Genomic DNA, 22905 nt, shown 5'->3' on the forward strand with positions numbered 1-22905 from the left:
CTAATAGTCATTTCATAGTTCTTACAGAAATTTACACCTTTTTTAAACATACAAATGGACTGATAAAAGCAGCGTTGAATTCATTGTTTTGAGAGAAAAAATTCAATCCCAATTGACATTCATTCACTATTTTTACCAGTTCCAGTCTATATGTCTTTATGTCTTTCGACTTATTGTGTTTTTGCTATCATTGACCTATACACTACATCTTCTTTGATTCATATAAAGGATATATATTTTTTCATGATCAAATTGAATCTAATTTAACTGTGTTGTCCAAACACCTTATGTGTTTGCCTCCCAATGATGTAGGGATTTTTTTCTTCTTTTCAAATGTAAATATATACACACTTACTTTTGCACAGAATAAGTTGATAGCCTCTGGTGGGAAACCACGTCTACGTAAAGCTGTTAAAGTAAACAATCTAGGATCATCCCAATCTCTGTCAAAATAAATAATTTGATCATAAGAAAAGTAATTACAGAAGCTCATAACAATGGGAAAGAAAGGACAATTGGTGAAATTAACGTAAATTTTGTCCATAAAGTGTACGTTGGAATAACTAATACAAACCTTACTCAGCAAAATTAAAAAGGTCCCTAGCAGCAAATTATTAAATATTGATTTTTAAAAGGAGACCTTGAAAGAGAATAAGCATCAATGAAAATGTACTATTAAGGAAATATCAATATTGATAAAACAACAGAAAGCCAAATTAAACCTAGGTTTTAACACGGATTTACCTTAAGAATAAAAAATATCTATTACATATTACTTTGATAGTTGTATAAACAGTCATTATCATGCTTTACAGTTCCTATGAAACTGATGATGTTGTAGCTTTCATTGTTGCTGATGGAAAAACACAACCTATGTCTCACCTTGTACAACTTTTTGGTCACAGACAATACTATAGACAATGACCATCATGTACCTCTACCATAAAGTTAGGTTAAACTTATATTTACCTTACATGTCCTTCAGTTATTAATTTGCCTATTTTTCGTTTTGAGACAACAGCATAGTTGAGATTGAGTCGTCCATATTCCCACTGGACAGGACAATACAGGTCCAGTACATTACATAACCAATAGTAGGATGACCGTCTGAAATAAAGGCAGAAATATATTTCTCTTGTCTATTCAATGAAATCTTTTGTTACAGTGTCTTGGTTTGAATTTTTAATACCAGTACACTGAAAATTGTGAGCTCAAGAAAAAAAAAATCTAGTCAATTGATATCTTTAAAGATCTCATTTTGAATTTTCAAAACAAAGATCAAGAATAAATTATTACAAAAGAACAGAAAAACAAATATAGCGGTACAGCATACTTAATCATTTGGCATGAAATGTTATTTTAAAGTAAGTTAACCTTAGTACATCTCAAAATATAGTTACATGTTTTTGTTGGATTATAACACAGTTCATTAAAACAGTACATTCTTTACAGCAATGAGATATATTTGTTCAATCTTAAAGACCCGACTGTGACATTGAGATGAATTACAGCAATGAGATATGTTTGTTCAATCTTAAAGACCTGACTGTGACATTGAGATGAATTACAGCAATGAGATATGTTTGTTCAATCTTAAAGACCTGACTGTGACATTGAGATGAATTACAGCAATGAGATATGTTTGTTCAATCTTAAAGACCTGACTGTGACATTGAGATGAATTACAGTAAATGAAGTGCTGTTCCTGTCATGCCTGCTTTATTGATGAAATTTTTTGTGTTGAAAGTATTTACTGTCAGGGTTAGACTTAAGGTATATTTCACATAATCTTAACATTATCAATTGTCAATGTAAATGAAGTTGAGGTCTGATGAACCCAATCTATAATCTTTAAAAACATCAAATACACCATGCAGATGACCAAATGCTTATTTAGTACACATAGAATGGTTGATATTTTCTTTTAGAATTATTCATGATTATACTTACCTTGATTGAAACTCTTTAGTATATAAAGAATAGTTGATATTTTCTTTTAGAATTATTCATGATTATACTTACCTTGATTGAAACTCTTTAGTACATAAAGAATGGGTGATATTTTCTATAGAATCACATAAACAATGAGTGTAATCATAGGTTGGGTATATACACCTGAAATAAATAATAATAAACTTGAAAGAAATTCACTTACTTTTCTTCTAACTCTGTACCTGACATGTTAATTTTGTTTCGACTTATAGCATTTTGTATAGTGATACTCTTGTCTTTTCAAGTTTTTAATTACATGTGTGGTTCAGATTCCAAAAAGAAAATGTTGTTATTACAATTGGTTCAGTACCTTTCAGAAAGATAATTAAATTTTTCATTCAATTTGGTTCAAGACTGATAACTTAAAGGTGTTTTTTTTTTTTTTTAGTGTGTGTTTTTTTTTAATTTGGCAAAGGATCCCATGTATTCATTTTTTATTGCTTTTGTTCATGACCTAACAGAGTATAAGAAAACCAAACTTTACTCAAAACAAGCAATTAAGTGTTTATCTTATATCAAACAAAAATCCCATGACTCTGCTGATAAGGAATATCATGTCTATAGTTAACTCCAATATAATTTTAAAAAAATCCCAGTTTTCTCCAGCGAGATAAATTAATATTACCAATGAGATATTATCATATACAGAAGTCGGACTCAGTATAAATCTTAGGATACAACTTTAAGTGGATTTCGTTATTAAATGTGAATACTGAATTTAAATATTTAATTAAGTACACATTCTTTATAGGCTTGTATACCAAATTTGGTAGACATTCTCCACAATAATGATACTATCATATCAACAACAAAAATTTGCTATTGATAAAAATAACTGAATCCACACTAGATCATGTATAGTTTCTTTACCATTTATCCCCAGTTCTGTGATGAGGAGTAAACTTTATCCTATATGCCACTGGGTCTTTCTTTCCTTCCTCCAGTGTCACCTTCATTCGCAATGTAGCATCACCTTCAGTTATCTTTCCATTCTTCATATCCTGAGGAAAATATAAGCTTTATTAAATGTTTCATTTCAACTTGTATGACTTGCTTCAATTATCTTACTTTAGATGTTATTCGAAAATGCATATTCTAAAAATATAGTTAACTGTCATTGTATATCGGTTTGATTCTGTCATTTGGGTACTGCAAATTCAGAAATTATTGCAATTTTTTTATTTTTGCTAAAATCACAATAATTTAAACCTGCATTTAAAAAAAATTTATATGAATAAAACAGGATTTTTCTAAATATCGCAAAAAATTAAAATCGAATTTTAGTCTAAAATGACAACATCCAAATAATAAATGAAGGCAATAATTTCTGAATTAACAGTAATTTGCGGTTGTTGGCAGATTAGACAGCCTCTCTTTCAGGCTTACTCACAACTGTTTCGACTGAGCAATTTTTAAGAGTTTCAATAAAATGTACAAACACCTGTCTAATGTTTAAGACAATAGGTTGCAATTATTGTTGTTTGATGTTAGTGTTCTTGGGTTGCTATCTTATATACCCTTTCAAATATAGGAACTCTTTTTAATAATTAGAATAGTTTCTTGTTGAAATCAGTTAACCTTATTTAGGTCTACAGACTTAATAATCCTTAGGTACCTAAAAGAAAATCCTATCATCTGCTTGTCATAGATCTATTTTGCATTTATACAAGTTCTCTTTTATAATTCATGGTAGATTTATAGATTATAAAATTGAGAATGGAAATGGGTAATATGTCAAAGAGACAACAACCCAACCAAAGAGCAGATAACAGCTGAAGGCCACCAATGGAGTGAGAAAATCCTGCATCATGAGACAAGCTTCAGCTGGCCCTAAAACAAAAATGTATACTAGTTCAGTGTCACTGAATCAGTGGTATCAATGTTTTTTAAACAAGTGGATGTTTCTCAGCTACAATCTGATTAAAGGGCAACATCTCTGAGATAGAGATGAAGACCGGCCACATCCCTAAGATAGAGATGAAGACCGGCCACATCCCTAAGATAGAGATACCTGAAACATTGTTGTGTTTGAAAGACCTTTTATAGTCTGTATATCACTTTATAACTAGGTCTTTGATAGTCTGTATATCACTTTATAACAAGACCTTTGATAGTCTGTATATCACTTTATAACTAGGTCTTTGATAGTCTGTATATCACTTTATAACAAGGCCTTTGATAGTCTGTATCTCACTTTATAACAAGGCCTTTGATAGTCTGTATATCACTTTATAACTAGACCTTTGATAGTCTGTATATCACTTTATAACTAGGCAACTTCATACATTTTTTTTCTACACAACTGAGAAAATCACACATCAAGCTGCAAATAAAGATCATAGAAAAATTTTAGAAAATAGTAATTATTAGAAATTCTTACTTCAAATAACTGTAGTGATTCTTCTATTGGTCTGTCTCTCCATGGAGAATCTGGAGGGTTGAAACCTTTTATATCTTCAGATTTCATATGACAAATGTATGCATGTCCTCTCTTGATCAATTCTACAGCCAGTTCATATAATCTGTCAAAATTATCTGAGGCATGGGTGACTTTAAATGGTTTGTATCCTGTAAAACAATACCATATATTAAATCTATTTTTCAAAACTGCTTCAAATTGCCTCTAAACAAACATTAGGCATAACAAACATACATCATATGCAACCATTTAATTTTGTAAAATACAAGAAAATCACTTTTCAGATCTTATTCAGGAAAATATTTGGATAAGTTTTCACCTGTAATTAGGTCATAAACTGATCAACAATAAATGGATGGAAAGCAGACATAAGTGATAGCAATACCTGAATCAGATTGCAAAATAATTTTATACTGCACTCGTTCTATTTGAGCAGTCAAAATGCGTTGACTGTATATTTCTATGTCATATACAGTCACTGACCTGATATCACTTTTCCTTATGAATATTTAAATAGAAGTTGCCGAAATAACATTTAATTATTCATATGACCTCTTCAACCTGTTCTTGTTTCCAATGCATGCAACAATGCGTGGAATGACTCAACCTTGTTTCTTTTGCAATTATTGGAAAAACATATTTCATTTATTAATATTTTTTGTTTGCAACCTATAAATCATTAATTTGTTATGCCTATGGTTGATATTTTAGTCCATACTCAAATGATTTCGTTCACCATCGAGTGTGGGTTTCAACAGGTAAATGTACATTTCATTGTGTTGAAAATTTCTCCGTGAGCATGATATGAGGCCTTTTTAAAGGGGATTTCCCCAAATATTTAAATCAAATAAATAACCTTAACGCATTAAACAACAATAATAGTGCACTGACTTGACATATCAATGATATAAGGATTTGGCCCGAAACAAGGAAATAGCTCGGCACAGCCTTGCATTTCCCCGTTTTTAAGCCTCATCCTTATATCGTTGATATGTCAAGTCAATGCACTATTATTGTTTATGTATCTGCACCTTTTAGATAATCATAATTTAAATGAATTCCATTAAATATGATAAAAAAAGTTATAAATTTAAATTCTACAGAATATATAATTTACTCTTATTCACAAAAAGTTTACCATACTACTACAAATACTCCTCTGATCAAAAAACAAAAGAAGAAAGTTTAAACCTTCACCAAAAAAGTAAATATGATCTTACCTAACCACTGAACCATCTCAAGAATAGCTTTAAAAAATTTCTCTTCTTCTTTCTCTGGGTTGGTATCATCATATCTTAAATAACAGTTCCCATCATGAGCCTAGAAGAAAATAAACATACACATAAAAATGCTGTCAGCATTATTTGGAAAAAAATTGTTTGTTATGAAATATGTGGTGCATTTTTTATAACATGGCATAACCAATAACTTAACAGAACCACCATGGCAAAGTGATGTTACGAAAACTGGTGAGGGTTCAACACAACTAAAGTACCCTCTATGGTTTAAAATACTAAATTAAATATATCCTCAGCTATTTCTTCTATTAATAATGAAAATCATGACAAACATTTTAAAACAGCTGATCCAAGAAAGATAATTCAAACTTCTATCGTAGTGTGTATTTGAAAGACCTGACTGTGCACATGATATTTTTTCTTAAAACCCTTTAAAATGATTAAACAGATTACAAAAAGGTTTATTTTAATTGATTCTTGTCAATTTTTAATTAAAGATCTTTACAAAAAAAACCTGAAACTAATCTTTTCACTTTTCTGGGTATTAAAATAAATGATTTTCAGTTGAAATTATTTTTCCCCACAATATAACAGAAAATTGTTGCATGAAGTAAACTGAACATTTTACAATCCAATACTACTTACTCTAGCATAACCAAAGTTAAAGTTGATAGCTTTAGCATGGCCAATATGTAGAATACCATTTGGTTCTGGTGGAAATCTAGAATGTACCTGTAATAGTAAAACAAATACATGTAAATAAATCAATTGAATGAATTAGTTTATGTTACAAACAATAAAGACAGCTCTACCTTATACAAAGAGATAAAACAGTATATTTCATATTAGGTTAGTAGAGAGGCCGGGCTTATTTTATACATGGTTAGTAGTGGTGTTACATCCCTTTATTTTCCATATTAGGTAATAAGGGAGACAGGGCTTATTTCATACACGGTTAGTAGTGGTGTTACGTTCCTTTATAAACACAAAACGGTACTGAGAAAAAATCTTAAAGGTTTCAACAGACGAAGAAATTGATGATAAAGATGGAAATAAATTCATAAAACACATTTAAACCTAGCAAGTTGTTATTGTTGGCATCTGTTTTTGTAGAATCAATGCAAGTAGTTTCTTAATACTAACAGTTTTGAAGACTTTCTCATTGATAGGTCAAGTGCTGGTCTAAATTTTACACGTTAAGATAGTAGGTAAGATAAATTTGTTACATAGTGTGCTAATGTCATAATACGGTATATATGGGTCAGTAAATTCCATACGGGGATTCGAGCTTCGCATATATTCCGTATTAGGTCACTAACACACTATGTAACTAATAATAAAGGAACATAGCTCTAGAACTGTAAAAGTGATGCTACCTACATTTGTACTTGTTCTGAGTTTTGAGGTAATAAGCATTGTGTATACATTTCATAACATTTATTTCAGGCAAATTTAAGTAAAAGAATGGAAACAAATTCAGCAGTTTTTTAATTTGTAAAGAGGCATACGCTAGAACAGTAAAAGTGGCAAATAAAAAAATCAAACTTAATCTGTATTTTGTGGTTATTAGCACTGTACATAAGTTTCATAACATTTAGTTATTAAGGCAAACTAAAGTTAGAGAATGGAAACCAATTTTGAGACGTACGGACGTACAGACAAACAAGGCTAAAACTTAATACCCCTCCTCTACTGATGGAGCAGAAAAATATCATTTGAAAGGTAAGTTTTGATTTGTCCACAAATTTCCAGAAATATCCTCTTCAAAATAAGCTTTACAATGAAGCCAGATTTAATCAAATGTACCTTGCCTCCTGTAATCCTCATATGCTCTTTTAATAACTCCATGGTCTTAGGTGTTATCACGTATCCTTCTGTTTTATAATTTTCGCCTAAAAAAATCAAAAATAGGAATCACACATCATGTAATCAGTTCAAGTTATAGACAATAATCATTATCAGAGGGTAGTGAATTTTAATACTAAACCAGAAACAGGGACATCTTTTAAAAGTTCGATTAATCCATGGAATTTAATTCCAATAAATAAAAGAAGCACCCAAGTGGAACCCTGGTGCAACATATATTCTATCTGTCCAAGGGGAATAACTAAAACAATTTTTATTTTGTTAAAAAAAAATCATGACAAGAAATATAGGTGTGAGTAAAAACTATACAACTTTCCATACAATTTCTATTTCCATAGGGCCTTACTTCCAAAAACATAGCTGATAGGTTCTGATTATTAAAATTTCTATGATAAACCTCTTACATAAAGTTACATAAAAATACAAGAATTGAATGCAGGACAGCAATTGCAATACAATGCACTGTACCATATATTCTACATTTCCTTTTTTGTTGATAGGTATCCAAATTGTTAAACTTGTCCATGACATTGCTGACATAAAGCATCAATATAAGTTAATTTAAGCATAAATATAAGTTAATTTAAGTCAGACAAGAGTTGTATGCTTGACACCCTTCCGAATGCCATTCCTATAAAAGTAACATTTCTACGGGACATAACAATTGCAATAATCTTTGATTAAAGCTGATTTTCAAAACTGTTTAAAACATCTCTGATAAAAACCTTTGAGATCATTTCATAAAAATCTGAAGATTATGAGATATATGTAATGCCAGAATAAAATATAACAGACTCTACACACAGCTTTGATTTAAAAGTTCATTTCCCATATGTTTCTGAAACTGATCAATTTGATAATTCTCAATTGACAATACATTCATAGAAAAAATGATGCAGAGCCAAATATTATAAGTCTGTTTGACCCTGTTTATCAGAAAGCTGTGCCATTCATTCAGAAAAAAGTACCTGTTTTATGAAACTTTAGTGCTGCTCCCATTATATCCATAAAGCTTTTGACTTCTCCATCCTCTCCTACAACTGTAAAGAATACTTCATAATGACATTTATATCATATATATAATGTATAATATATACAGAATATTCCTGACATAGTTTTTCATGCAAACTCATTGTAATTTAAATGAAAATCTGCAAGTTAAAGTTTTTCAAATGCAGCTATTATCTTTTTTGTTATATTTATATCACTTGAATAAAGTTCTTCAGTTTAAAATGTCACTACAGTATTTAAAATTTCTAGGATTTTCAGTTTATTAAAGTATTTAAACAAACCCACATTCTTTTTCATAACTAAATTATTGAATCAGGGATAAATATAAGAAATTTATCACTAAAAGGTACTTGTCTATCTCTAAAACTTACAACTCTCTGTTGGCTTAGATCCTTCATCTTTCAATGATTTACTAGATTCTGTTGATTTCAATGATTTACTTGATTCAGATCCTTTCACGCCTGTCTGCTGCAAAAAGAATATTTATTTAAAAACAACATGGTTAAGAAGTAAATATACTGTACCAAAAACTAACATCCACCTGCCATATCAATAAATCATTTCAGGCAAACTGTTAGGTCATCAGGTAACACCAAATGTTGTTCCTTTTTTAATTATCAAATACCAACATTTGTTTTACATTTTAAAATTATATTCATTCATTATGAGAATGATTGAATCTCATTGAAAATCAGACTTGAAACCTTCATCGTAATATGGCAGTGTCTTCCCTAGAAAATTTCTCATGCATGGTGGGTCCATGGTTAACTTGTAACGCGGCGCGCGACGCTTCTTTTTTTCAGAACTATTTACACTACTTAATGTATATATTAAAAGCCATATACCAATCTAATTGTTTTATTAAAGTTACAGCAATTCACACAAATACAAATCATGCAACTCTAAAGTATTTATCACAGATAAAGGAATAAATGAAAGCCCTTGAGTTACAAACAATAATAAAAATAATCCAGTCTGCAATAGTTATTTACAAATTAATGTCAGGTACACATTATTTTGTTGATATTTTCCTCTGTTTTAACTTTCCAAAGGTCACCACACATTTGTCAAAATCAAAAGCTTCCTCCTTTGGTCCTTCAATTGATATATGCATTAAACAGTTCAACACTTTTTGGCATAGTCTGTTTCTCAAGGTTGTTTTCACTCTGTTCAAACATGAAAAACATCTTTCACAATCAGCTGTTGAAACTGGCAAAACAAGACCAATTGCTGCATACTTAGACAGACAAGGATACAAAGTTCCAAGACTGGCAACTTTGTTCATTGTCTTCCTAAATGTCATGTCTTTACATTCTTTCACTAACAGTGTTCTCAGTGTTTCCCATTCTTCCAGAACTTCTATTTCACTTCCAACTGACTTGAAATGTTTGGCTAGAGTCTGAAAAAAATGTTTTAGTGCAGGGATTATATGTCTAAAACTACAGTTGAATAATCATACTGTATGTATGTGTATGGTCCAGCTTGATAAGTTTTTCCTTCTCAGACAATAAGTAGTAAGATTTATTTGTATTATATATATATATATATCATAACTAGTTATATATTGAGTACATCAAAGTACATACCTTCAATTTTATGTGTTGAACCCATTCATTCAATGAAGGGTCATCTGCATTTAAGAGGTCTGGATCCATGACAGATAGTGCATCCAGTACTGGGTTGTCTGGAAATCTGTCATGGAGGTTCTGGATCACATTTTCTAGGTAGGGCTGGTATATATCCCTTTTGAAGTTATCAATGTCAGACTGCCTCAGTCTTACACCATACTCTGACAGGCTGTCCAGACAAGTTGGCAATGACTGCATGTAGTGTCCAGGTTGATCAATCAGTTTTGTGATGGTTATTTGTGTTGCTGACACAAGAGTTTCAATTAAGGTGAAGTCAATATCTGTTTTCTGCAAAGATAAATATTAAAATATGGAATTCCACAACAACCATTGAAATGAACTTTATTAATTAATATAAGCATATGCAATTGTCATACATAACTTCTATTATTCCACAAGTTATCTCCCTTTCATATTTTAGAAAGAGTTGTCTTTCTTGCCCCATAAATGGTGGATAGTTTTAATTGTAAAAATAATGAAGAGTATGTAGACACAGAATTGTTATTTTTTAATTTGATAAAAAAAACTTTAATTTTGATGTTGAATTATAAAAAAAGTAATATTTAACTCACTTGGAAGGTCTTTGACAATCTTGCAAGGTGTGGAAGAATGTCTGACATCATATGGATTGAGGCAACAAATTTGGTTGTCTTTACAAACATTGCTTCTCTCTCTAAACTAGCAATAAGTGCAGGGAGGCATTCTCTTATAGCAGTCACTGCTCTATCATGTGACAACCATCTTGTGTCAAGGACTTCTTTCATCTTTAATTGTGGTCCACCTAGTATTGTCTGAATATAGAAAATAGGAATAATGTTTGATTGTATGGCCAAACTAAGCTACTCAAATAACTTAAGTTACTTAAATACTGTAATATGTAATGACTTCCTGTTTACTTTTTAGTATTCATATAGTGTTGTACATATAGTTAAAAATATATTACCTCAATTTCTTTAAGTCCAGACATTTTAACTGCTGAGTTTTGGTAGAATTTAAATATCTGTTGCAATAAGTCCTTGAACTTCTTCAAATATGGAATATTGTCTGTAGCCTGAGCTGCAGCCAGTGCCAATCTATGTGCAATGCAATGAACATTCACAAGCTCCGGATTACGTTGTTTTAGTCTTGCAGCAACCTGTAGAAACAAACACAAGATTTGATATGCAAGTCAACTATGTGTGATACAAGTTTACAGAGGAGACACCATTTTACTTATTTACTGAAATATTTTTTAAACTTACAGGTATACTGATTAAAGTATTTTAACATAGTCATAGTTCTTTCTTTATTTATAAGAGTCAGTTATGCTTTCTTATAATAAGTATTAATTGATTTCTTATAAAAAATGTTTTATATCTGCCTACCCCAGATTTTCTTTCAACCATAACAGAGGCACCATCAGATCCAAGACCTATCAAATGCTCTGTTGGCAGCTGAAGTTCATTCAGAAATTTGTCCAAAGCATTCATTATTGTCTCTGCTTTCCCATCTGGCAACTCTACCATACCAAGGAATGAAGTCTTTACCTGCAAAAAATTAAAAAAAACTTTACATCAACTATCATAAATATTATTATTTACTTTGCATTATTTCAGAATGTTTACTTATCAATACAACATCTTTCTGTCTGAATAAGTTTGATTAATATTACATGAAGGAGTATAACTTAAAAGTTTATTATAAGAAAATCACTGACCTGGTTATTTTCAGTTATATATCTGGCTAGGATGGTCATTTTCTTGATGACTGCTATATCAGTGGTTTCATCAATCAGGATACTGTAGTAATGTGAGTTGCATATGTCCTGCAGTATTGGGGCTGCAATCTGTTCTGCAATGATATGTAGCATCTCTTGTAAAGTCCATTGACTCTCATAATTGGCATTTCCTCCCTTCTGTAGATGATTCAAGTAAGAACATCCCATTCTCTTGGCATATCCAAGTAAAGATGAATATTTAGTTGTGTGTGGTATCTCCTCTGAGGCCAACCAATACAGACTTCTAAATGCTCCACACAAGGCAATCTTCTCCATAGATGCCTGAGCTGCTACAGCTTGCACTAGTCCTTGACCATTCCCAGACAGAATATGTTGTGCCTCCAACTGTTCTGCTTCCTTGTGGGCGTCAGATTTGGCATGCTTACTAATACTTTCAAGGGTAACAGTAATACAAGGCTGACTTGTCCATTTGAGGCTACCATTCATTGGTTTCTTATTGAAGGTGATACAGAGATTGCACAACAGACCTGAAAAACAAATATTAAAATTTTATTTAAATAGAGCAATTTATACTATTTATGGAAAATAATATATCCATACGGTAAAAAATCTTTAAAACAGTTGTTCAATACAATTATAGTTTACCTAGCTGCTTGCAATGGAAATTAAGTAGAATAAATTAAGTAATTCGTATATATGTATCTTGGTCTGAGGTCGTTAATTACTTCAAACTTTTGAGATAGATAAAACTAATTAAAAAAAGTCTTACCAAATCCGTCATTGACAGTTTTTAACCAAGGAAACTGATCAGCCATTTCTTGTCAACTCCTGTTTTTCTTTTCTTTTGAACTTTTGTGATTATCGTATTTTCCGAGTTCAGGGATACAATGGTCAGTGTACTGGTAGGGTTACTTGTTTCTGTTTGTCCATCTTGACTTTCAGTGCATTCTGGAGAAGGTTGAATTTCAACTTCAGGGCTTTGCTCAAGGTGATGATTTTCATGATCTGTCTGACTACAATTTGACGAAGGAGTAGACTTTTCTAACCAACTTGTCAGAAAAGTCGGGCCAGTAATACGACATTTCTTTGATGGTTGCTTTGACATGGTTGTTGAAATGATGATTGTTCTTCGAAATTTGCAGATAGAATGGTTTCATCATCAACAGCAAGTTGTTAAATACAACTTTGAGTGTCATCATTACTTCAGACATTTTTAATACAGGAAATAATAAAATAAAGTATATTTGCGTTAATTACAGAAGTCGTCACTGACTTATACCTGACATACGACGGATGACATTTTTGGCAATTACCTATTTGGAAGCTAAGCTGACATTTTATTTCATGAAAATTAACTATCGATTTCAAAACACCCCTCTTTGATTTATTTATAACGATTCATAATTGTAAAATTCCTATCTTGCCGAAGTGAAAGAAATTTAGCCCCACTTGTGATCACTTGTTTAAAAACGGTAAATGGGGCCGCTACGCGTAATTAGCTTGTGACCCATTGAAATAAAAATAGAACAACACAAGTTTATTAAAAAAAACAAAACAATTATTCCGTAAATTATCAAATCTTATAAATTTTTCATATAAAGACCGTCTTTTACTCGGCCCGGTGATATGTATTCTTTGATAAAATCAATCAACCGCGACTAATCTAAAAATATCTTTTTGTTATGACCAATCAAAAAATAGTTCATCGACGTTCTATGACCTTCTATAAACTGTTGAAGTAACTGCGAAAATCATTAAAAAAAATATACGTTGTTTATTCTCAGTGAAATTACGTTAGTTTTATAAACTAACCTGACCAATATTATACATTTTAAAGATCTCTGTTAAACAACGATGTCAAAAACCCGTTTTAAAAGTTAGCCACGGCACAGGTAAAAGTCAATTTACAGAAAAGGTTAAAACTTTTTTTAATTTTTTTTTCTTCACAGAAAGTACTTGAGCATTGGAGATTAATTTGACTATTTATTTATTAGCTATCTGGCAACTTCTATTATGTAACTGAAGTCTAGAAGTATAACGAACTAATTAAGAAGGTTGTAAAATCCCGGCACGCGCTACGTGATGCATCCAATTATCAGTCGGATGAGTTTAAATCACCTGTGGATATTTGTTACTTGTCACATCACTTTCAAAATATTGATAATAAATATTTTACACAGCTACGATTTTCACACATAGCGGGATGCATAGCGGCAATGATGAAAGCATGGCGGGTCGAAATTGATGCGTAGCGGTACCGCTATGCTTGAATAGCCTAGGGAAAACACTGAATATGGAGAGGATCCAACAAAAAGTAAAGACACTTTTATAGGGGCAACAGAGTGGTGACAAACAGACTCACAGAGGATTAAAAAAACATTTTATGCTTTGCAACAAATTATCATAATACTATACATTTTTTTTAATGTCGTCTCCTAAGTCTATTTTCTACTTTGAAGGCCTCAGGTTCACTCAGTACACAGAGCACAAAATTTGTGCTAGAAAATTCAATAACCAAATCTCTATACATTAGTAGCATATGTTACATTACCTTTTGTTTTACTGGTTTAGCTAGGTCTGCATCAGTCTTTGGACCAAGAAGGTCAAGAATCTAAAACAAATATTTTTTTATATAAAGTTAGATACTTGATTTCAGATATTTTGTTTTGACGGGGATGAAAGGAAATCTTTGAAGGACATTATTATTTAAATAACTACTATTCCTTGATAAGTTCTATTCCTATATTTTGTTTACTTATATAATTCACTAAGTGAATCATGTTGGTAATGGTAGTATCATAACAAAGTTTTGCCATACAAATATCCATAACTGGGGAACTAATTGATAAGATATTATTTCTCATGTTTGAACTTTATACATTGCCAAATTATTTAAAACTAGCAGTACCCTGTACAAAGCTTGACAAACTATTCGCAGGTAAGAAAAAACAGAAATAAGAGGTTGAGCTATGGTATTAAATGTTTAACAACTACAACATGTAAATAAGCAGTATAATTAGCAATAAAGTATGGAATACAGACAAATGGAATATCAAAGACAGATGAACAGACACCATCATCACTATAAAACCCTTAGTTTGCTAATCAGGGTGCAATTAACATTTTGACAATCTCCTCAATCACATATCATATTATCTTACTTAACAATTGAAAAGAGTGTCCCCCTTCTGCCATAAACCATTACTATTGCTGGTTTCCAGTAATAGAGGGTAATGCTTTGTTAACACATTTCAAATACTTTCACCAGATCTTTAGAACTAACAATAGCAAAAGAGATTTTGTACCTGCATATCTACTTCATTCTTGATAATTTTTCCATCAGCAAACTTTAATTTGTTTCTTGCCTCACCTAATGGAATTTAAAATACATGTATTAAACCTTAAAATAGTAAAGATAGTTAAAAAAATATATAGAAAAATGCAAATTAACAAATGCCAATCAAGATGATCAAACTTTAGAAATATAATATATCAACAAAATAATCAACCTTCCATTGTGTAATTTACTTATTATACCTTTAACAAGTGCTTGCTTTAAATTGTTACCCATACCTGTCAACCTGTGATGATGAAAATGCAGGTCATGACCTGCATTGAAGAATGAAATCTCAGGTCATAACGCGTACAAACTTTTTCCAGCTGAAAATCAGTATTCTGGGGACATTTTTCTTATAATCTAAATCAATGTATTCAAAACATGTTCACTTGGTTAAGTAATTCAAAATTTTATTAAGTATTATTCCATTGCACTTTAAAAAGTATCTGATTCATTTGTGTTACACTATCTTGTGTCCTTTAGATATATTTACAGCCTCACATATCATTACTAAGTAAGTATTAGTTGATTCATTTGTGTTACACTATCTTGTGTCCTTTAGATATATTTACAGCCTCACATATCATAACTAAGTAAGTATTAGTAAGAAACCGGCTATTCAGCCTATGAAAATTTAAATATCAATCTATGTTGAAATTAGAGTATAGTAAAATAAAGTTAAACAGTTAAAGGAAGTATAGATGAAAAAAAATAATTTTCAACTCTTTTTTTATAATTGTATAAAGGTATGAAAATAATGAAAAGTTATATTTCAATATGTATTTGAATTCTATTCGTTATAGATTTAATCTTGTTTACCAAAAAAACGTAAATATAAGGAACAATTTTCAATGGTGACAAAAAAGGGAAAGTAACTCAAGTTGAAAAATGTTTGTAAACAACATTAAAATTTATTTGCGACCTAAGGGACGACATCAAAAGTTCAATGTAGGATAAAAAACTTAATTCACATAGTTCTTTCACTGACCCCCCACCCCCCTCTTAACTTAATTTGGGAAAATTTGATTTACCATTAGGGATATATGTAAAAATCGATTTTAGATATACAAAACTTGCAGAATTTTAACCCAGTGTACACTAGTAGCTGAACTTCCTGTTCATGGAAGAATTACGAATTTGCCGGTATTTCAAAGGAAAATCACTTATTAAATCAATCTCAAGGCTAAGAAATCCAGGTGAAAATGGGTCATTTTCGGAATTCCTCAGTTATTAAATGACCAGTCGGGTGGCCCGGGTGATCCCTCAGAATCATGAAAATATCGGGTCACATCCGCAGAAAACGGGTCAGTTGACAGGTATGGTTACCTCTCTTAATAATGCATACTCTGTTATAAAAGATTGTATCGTAACTACCTGTGTTAAAGTTTTAATAAAAACTCAAACACTGTCTTTATTTTTTAAAGATTCATTTCATCACTTCATAGTCAATTATTTTCTTATCAGCTTGGTATATTCTTTTGTGTATATCATTATAACTACCTACTCATGATTAAGCCAGTGTTAAATCTGTATCTCTTTTCTATCAATTCATCTTTATATTTCTGCACTACTTCTTCTACCTAAATTGAAGATATTGAAAATACAGACAAAGACACAATCTACTTCAGCCAAAAGTTAAATACAATAACACCACTACAACACATACTTTCTCTGTTAATACTTTTAATTTTTGTTGTAAATGTACGCAGCAAATACTTTTTTAAATCATTTTATGATCATGTTAATTAATGATTAAACTCACATTTCAATTTATTGAAAATAACATACTTCTATGATGTACAACCTACACAGGAAAATATTATTCGTTGGATACCAATTTTAGTTGATTTCGTGGGTGTCGGGGAACCACAAATTTTAATCTTCACTGAATTATAAAATTTCTAAAGGAATGTATAGAAACTTTGCCAAAACCACAAAAATAAATATCCATGAATTGCAATTTTTCCTGAAACCATGAAAATTGGTACCCACAAAAATAAATGAATTCCCAGTAGTGACAAAATCATACACCAACATTAAATTCTAATTTAGATAATTGGTAAGATGATTTTCTTGATAGAGGGTTGCTGCTCACAAGGAAGCTATTAAACTAAGAGTTCCAAGTGGTGGAGATGAAATTATCCTTTTTTGTTAATCTGAAGGACGCAATTATGAGATTCCATTATGGAATATTTGTTTCACAGATGATAGCAAATATGTTCAAAATGTCATAACTATAATCCTAACCCCTTTTCCCCTAATTAGACCTACCCAATTAGACTTACTACCAGGTTTGTAACAACATAAGTAGAAAAAAGGATGCCACATGTGGAGCAGGATCTCTTTTCCCTTCCTATGTACCTGAGGTCACCCCAAGTTTTTGGTGGGATTCTTGTAGCTCAGGCTTTTGTGTTTTGTGTACTATTGTTTTGTCTGATTGTCTCTTCTTTTTTAGCTATGGTGCTGTCAGTGAATTTTCGACTTGAGTAGGAATGTCCCTTTGGTATCTTTCACCTTTCATCAACCACTTGTAACAAGATATCCATATACAACCTCTTGTAACAAGATATCCATATACAACCTCTTGTAACAAGATATCCATATACAACCACTTGTAACAAGATATCCATATACAACCTCTTGTAACAAGATATCCATATACAACCACTTGTAACAAGATATCCATATACAACCTCTTGTAACAAGATATCCATATACAACCTCTTGTAACAAGATATCCATATACAACCACTTGTAACAAGATATCCATATACAACCACTTGTAACAAGATATCCATATACAACCACTTGTAACAAGATATCCATATACAACCACTTGTAACAAGATATCCATATACAACCTCTTGTAACAAGATATCCATATACAACCTCTTGTAACAAGATATCCATATACAACCACTTGTAACAAGATATCCATATACCAGTGATCTCCATGGCCTGTTTAACGATGGCGCCCCGCCATCGTTCAAATGTCTTGCGCCATCGTCAAATGACTTGCGCCATCGTTAAATTGTTTTGCGCCATCGTTAAATTGTCTTCCGACATCGTTTAAAACTTCATCGTTTTTTGCAGCCCGACGCCATTTTTTTTTTATCAATTATTATCAAATGCATGTAATTGCATAACCCTTAGGCTTTTTATGTTATAATCCAATACAGTTCTAACGCCTGAGGGATATCCGGATTAAGATCGCTAATCAGTTGTACCTGAGCTTGTACAGGTAGATCAACAAACCACACAGGAGAATACTTATCTGAGGATAGACGATCCATTTGTCGAATTAATCAACTAAGTTTTAGCAAATGATTATGATAATTTAGATTAAATAAAAAAATTAATAATCCAGTTACAAAGAAAACAGTTTAACAAGTAGAACACGTGCTTTATTTTGACTTACGCAATCAGCATCCCCCTTTTTTAAGAAGTACAAAATAAGACGCAAAACAGTAAATATTATTTCATTGCAAATAACTTGAATACTGCTGTAACGATAATTTAGAATTACTTTAAAAGTTTAAAAGTAAAAACTTAAATATTTCCTGTAAAGAAATATCGTATCGTAATTCCGAATTCATTTCGTATATTACAATCAAATTGATACATCCGCGTTTCCGGTTTCTATTCAGACTCGAAAGATGCATGTTGCACAGCATCAATTTGACAGATAAAGTCATTAAAAACGTTTTCATTTGTCAATGTTTGCTTTACAAATCTCTTTAACCTTTTACATAACCCGTACGAATCGTTTTGTTGTTGCTGCAAATCAGCCATACCGGTAATGGGTTCTGAATTTGACAACTGTCCATGAAAAATAAGCTCCACATCATTTGATTTTTAACCCCCATAACAATTACTAAAAATACAAGAAATCTACATGGGGACCTTCATGACAGCTTTTGGTCATTCTCGACTAAAGGGGGACCATGAAGACTTGACATTTAAATGGTTAAAAACGGCAATAAATGAAAATATTGATACTTCTAATTCTATAATGAAAATTCAAATAAATATAATTTAAATAAGCAATGATTTAGCATGTTCACCATTCCTTGTATAGAGGGATAAAATACTTCCGATCGCGCTACACTGTACAGCGCAGACACGGTTTGTAATGTGTAAGTTCCTCCGTCGTTCAATTTTCATCCATGGAGATCCCTGTATACAACCTCTTGTAACAAGATATCCATATACAACCTCTTGTAACAAGATATCCATATACAACCACTTGTAACAAGATATCCATATACAACCTCTTGTAACAAGATATCCATATACAACCTCTTGTAACAAGATATCCATATACAACCTCTTGTAACAAGATATCCATATACAACCTCTTGTAACAGATCTAGAAAATTCATAAGATTATCATAATAATACATACAGCAGCTTCTACTTGGTCTGGAGATATGGTAACCCCTACTCCACATTCTGTCTCAAACTTTAATTTATCCACAGGAGGAAGTGGATGGTGGAGAAGATAATCCATAGCAGCTGTGGAAAAATTGGTAAAAAAGTTTGTTTAACATAAATTGGACATACATATGAAAATTAAAATCAATATATATTTGGAGCCTGCATTTTAATTTAAATATAGATTTGATGTATAATATGGCCAAAATTTCTATTATTATATGTAGTTTCATGACAAAAAACTTAATTAAAGCAAAGAATTCGAAGAAAGACAACTAATATTTTCGACATCGAAATTTACCAACCCACAGGATGTATTGTTTTTGTGTGTTCTCAGATCAAATATACTTGAAAGATGTTCAGAATCTCTTCTTTTTCATGACAATAATCATGATAGTAGCTATTTCAATGTAGACATATTTTTATTTATAGTAATGTTATAGATGTAAAAAAGTATAAACTATATTAGTATATTAATGGAATATGTATCCTTATTTAAAAGCATAACAGACTTTGTTTTTATTCATGCATATTTCTATTATGATGAAATTCAACATTCAACAGGTTATTTTCATGAATTTAGTCCATATAATAACTACCTTGGTGCTATGTAGCCTCTTTCAAAATCCTACATGTACATGTAGCTAAAGCACTGAGGTTATATATGGGCATACAACATTATTTTTCTGTCCTTTTTACTTAAATTCAGACAATAAATATAACCTAAGTTCAGAAAAGAAAAAAATGTTTACTCATGTTTTACTTGTGCGGTTTGATTTTATCCAAAAATCCTTTAGTTTCAACAACAAAAAACAACTGTTAGGCCATAACAAAATAAGAAGTGTATCCTATTGTGTGTCGAAAAATATAAAGTTAACACACAAATAATGTATGGAACCAAGGGTCCGGAAACGGTCATATTTGCCAGTCATGTCCTAAACTGAAACTATTATGTCCTAAACTTTTAATTGGGATTTAGGTCAAATTTTATTTTTCAACCATAATAATTTCGGTCATTTCGTTGAGATCGACTTTCAAAATCGCCATTTTGATTATATTTTTGTTTTGTTATCGACTTCCTGTAATTAAACTGCCACTTCATTAAAGTGTTATAATCCTGAGGGCCCTCCTAATAACTATATTAATGCCTCGGGGAGCTATTGGCTAATGATTGCTAATCTCTTTACCTGTGTTTTTAATTCACACCTGGCAATTAATCACAAGCTCCAAACTATTATTATAAAGAAATAAAAATTCCATACCAACTGGCTTCATTATTTAATTACTCAACAGGTCAGACAATTGTCAATTATGATTTAAAATTAAATTAAAACTTGGTTTAATTTACGTAGAAAAAAATATTTTTTTACTTCTAACACACGTGCTTTGTTTACTATGTAATACGCATGTTTGAAATTCTCTTCCACAGATTTAGACAATTTATTGTAAATATAAAATAATTTCATCCTAAATAAAGCTAGTGCACCTATTTTAATTAATATTCTTACACTATTAAAGGTAAAATATTAAAAAGCCGATGATTTCCTGTGATTTGGATAAACAAAACTAATCCCGGAAATGAGTCCGGAATTGTTCGTTTTAGTATTGTCGCAGTACATCCGGTTTGAATTTTGACTTCAGAATCAAAGGAAACGTAAGCAATAACTGAGAATATTATCGTTTTGAGTCATTAAAATCATTTTATTTATAAACTGTTGCCTTCCCTTAATTGCTCTTAAACGATTTTTGGAAAATGGTAGGACAAATCATGAAGTAAATGCGATGCAACAGTGAAACAAGTTTGTTGATGCTACGAACATGACGATCGAGTATGAGCATACTCATAATGAGTCTCATGCAGTAATGTGATTTTGACAATCATTTTTTGAAAAGGGGCATCAACTTTTAAGTTGTATGAAAATGACCGAAATTAGGTGAAAAAATTTCCGGATCCTTGTATGGAACCCACTGAAGTGTAGTGGGGAAATTTGGTGGTGGATGAACAAATTAAAATCATTTGTACAAAAGCAGAGGGTTTCTTTCCATTTCTTCAATATTTGTATACCATTCAGTTGTATCTCTGTTGTTATTTTCTGCTTTGTTATATATTCAACAATCATAGCCTGGTGAATTTTAATCTGTGTCTTTAACTTTGTAGCTATATTATACAATAACTTTCCCATTTCTTTATCTATACTCTGAACTCCACATTTTCTTGCCTAAAATAAATATAACTCTGTGAACATGCAAGCATTTATTATTCATTGTTCCTGAAAAAAAAATAGAAACAATTATAGTTTCAGTACTTTAATCTCAATTTCTGTGTATTCATATATTTCTTGGATTTGCAAAATTCTTCTGTCGTTGGTAAATTTTGATCAGGATCACTCAAACATTTAAATTCATGGTTTATCTTTACATGTGAAATCCACAAAAAAAGTTCCTAATATAAAAGTCATACTTTTTTTAAACTAGACCTTGTCAGATATATGTACCATACGTTATGGATACATATAGTTATAGCCTTTTATAACTGACTATGCGGTATGGGCTTTGCTCATTATTGAAGGCTGTACGGTGACCTATAGTTGTTAATGTTTGTGTCATTTTGGTCTCTTGTGGATAGTTGTCTCATTGGAAATCATACCACATCTCCTTTTCTATATAGACCATACTACATGTACTAAGACAGTGGTCAATAAGTTATTTAAAAAAATACAGCCAAAATATCTAGAGCATTATTTGTGAAATATCTAGTGCATTATTTGTGTTTGTAACTCTGTATACTGTATTGTTTATTATATTTGTAAAAATAATATGATGATATATATTATGCTCCTTGTGAGCCCATTTGATGGAAACATAGCATCTTCTTCTAGTGCAGGGGAAAACGGTTCATTCAGAAACAGTGTTCTGTCACTGTACATAGTTTATTTTTAATCAAATAAAAAGGTGTGTAATTATCATCATATTGGCATTATTGCATCATTTTTGTTTTTGTTTATTCTTCGAAGTTACTAATATTAGTCGCTAATTTGCAATATTATAAGGGAAACTAATGTATCATAAACCTGTTCGATGGCTTGCTTTAGACTGGAAGAAAGCTGTTCATTTTTAACAGTCTCCTTTGCCTTCTGCTCGCTCAACCCTATGCTAACAAATGTAGCTGTCAGATCTTCGCTAGCCATTTTCACTTTCAACGTGCTTCCGGTGCAGGCGATAATAATATAGAAGTCGGTCGTCGGATTTACGGAAAATGAAGT

General features: G+C 31.2%; 2 protein-coding genes across 2 annotated transcripts in view; both read right to left on the bottom strand.

The window, feature by feature from the left end:
* Positions 1-22870, bottom strand: part of LOC143049852 (glutamine--tRNA ligase-like) — a 48779-nt gene extending 25909 nt beyond the window's left edge. Inside the window, exons 1-16 of the mRNA XM_076223603.1 lie at positions 22714-22870; positions 21708-21861; positions 19614-19723; positions 16713-16788; positions 15177-15241; positions 14423-14482; positions 8898-8994; positions 8484-8555; positions 7456-7541; positions 6295-6381; positions 5632-5731; positions 4373-4560; positions 2863-2993; positions 2023-2115; positions 970-1107; positions 356-443 (exon numbers count right to left, since the gene is read on the bottom strand). Of these exons, the coding sequence (XP_076079718.1) occupies positions 356-443; positions 970-1107; positions 2023-2115; positions 2863-2993; positions 4373-4560; positions 5632-5731; positions 6295-6381; positions 7456-7541; positions 8484-8555; positions 8898-8994; positions 14423-14482; positions 15177-15241; positions 16713-16788; positions 19614-19723; positions 21708-21861; positions 22714-22830 (1662 nt within the window). The 5' untranslated portion in view covers positions 22831-22870. The remainder of the gene's footprint in view (positions 1-355; positions 444-969; positions 1108-2022; positions 2116-2862; positions 2994-4372; positions 4561-5631; positions 5732-6294; positions 6382-7455; positions 7542-8483; positions 8556-8897; positions 8995-14422; positions 14483-15176; positions 15242-16712; positions 16789-19613; positions 19724-21707; positions 21862-22713) is intronic.
* Positions 8946-14405, bottom strand: LOC143049854 (zinc finger protein 862-like). Its single transcript, XM_076223619.1, has 7 exons — positions 12641-14405; positions 11851-12398; positions 11519-11680; positions 11098-11289; positions 10727-10945; positions 10113-10442; positions 8946-9925 (listed from the first exon to the last, which is right to left on the bottom strand). Exons 1-7 carry the CDS (start codon positions 12684-12686, stop codon positions 9539-9541), a joined length of 1884 nt encoding a protein of 627 aa, XP_076079734.1. The 5' UTR covers positions 12687-14405; the 3' UTR covers positions 8946-9538.
* Positions 22871-22905: the final 35 nt, after the last annotated feature.

Source organism: Mytilus galloprovincialis, chromosome 1 (assembly GCF_965363235.1).
Source record: "Mytilus galloprovincialis chromosome 1, xbMytGall1.hap1.1, whole genome shotgun sequence".
Lineage (NCBI taxonomy): Eukaryota > Metazoa > Mollusca > Bivalvia > Mytilida > Mytilidae > Mytilus > Mytilus galloprovincialis.

Bases quoted from the DNA above. Each gene is read 5' to 3' on its own strand.
- LOC143049854 (XM_076223619.1), bottom strand. From the start codon at position 12,686: ATGGCTGATCAGTTTCCTTGGTTAAAAACTGTCAATGACGGATTTG. The intron at 10,946-11,097 runs GTAATATATTTT...TTCTATATTCAG, and splicing joins CTGGACTTAAAGAAATTGAG to ACAATACTAGGTGGACCACA. The intron at 9,926-10,112 runs GTATGTACTTTG...CATTTTTTTCAG, and splicing joins TTCAACACATAAAATTGAAG to ACTCTAGCCAAACATTTCAA.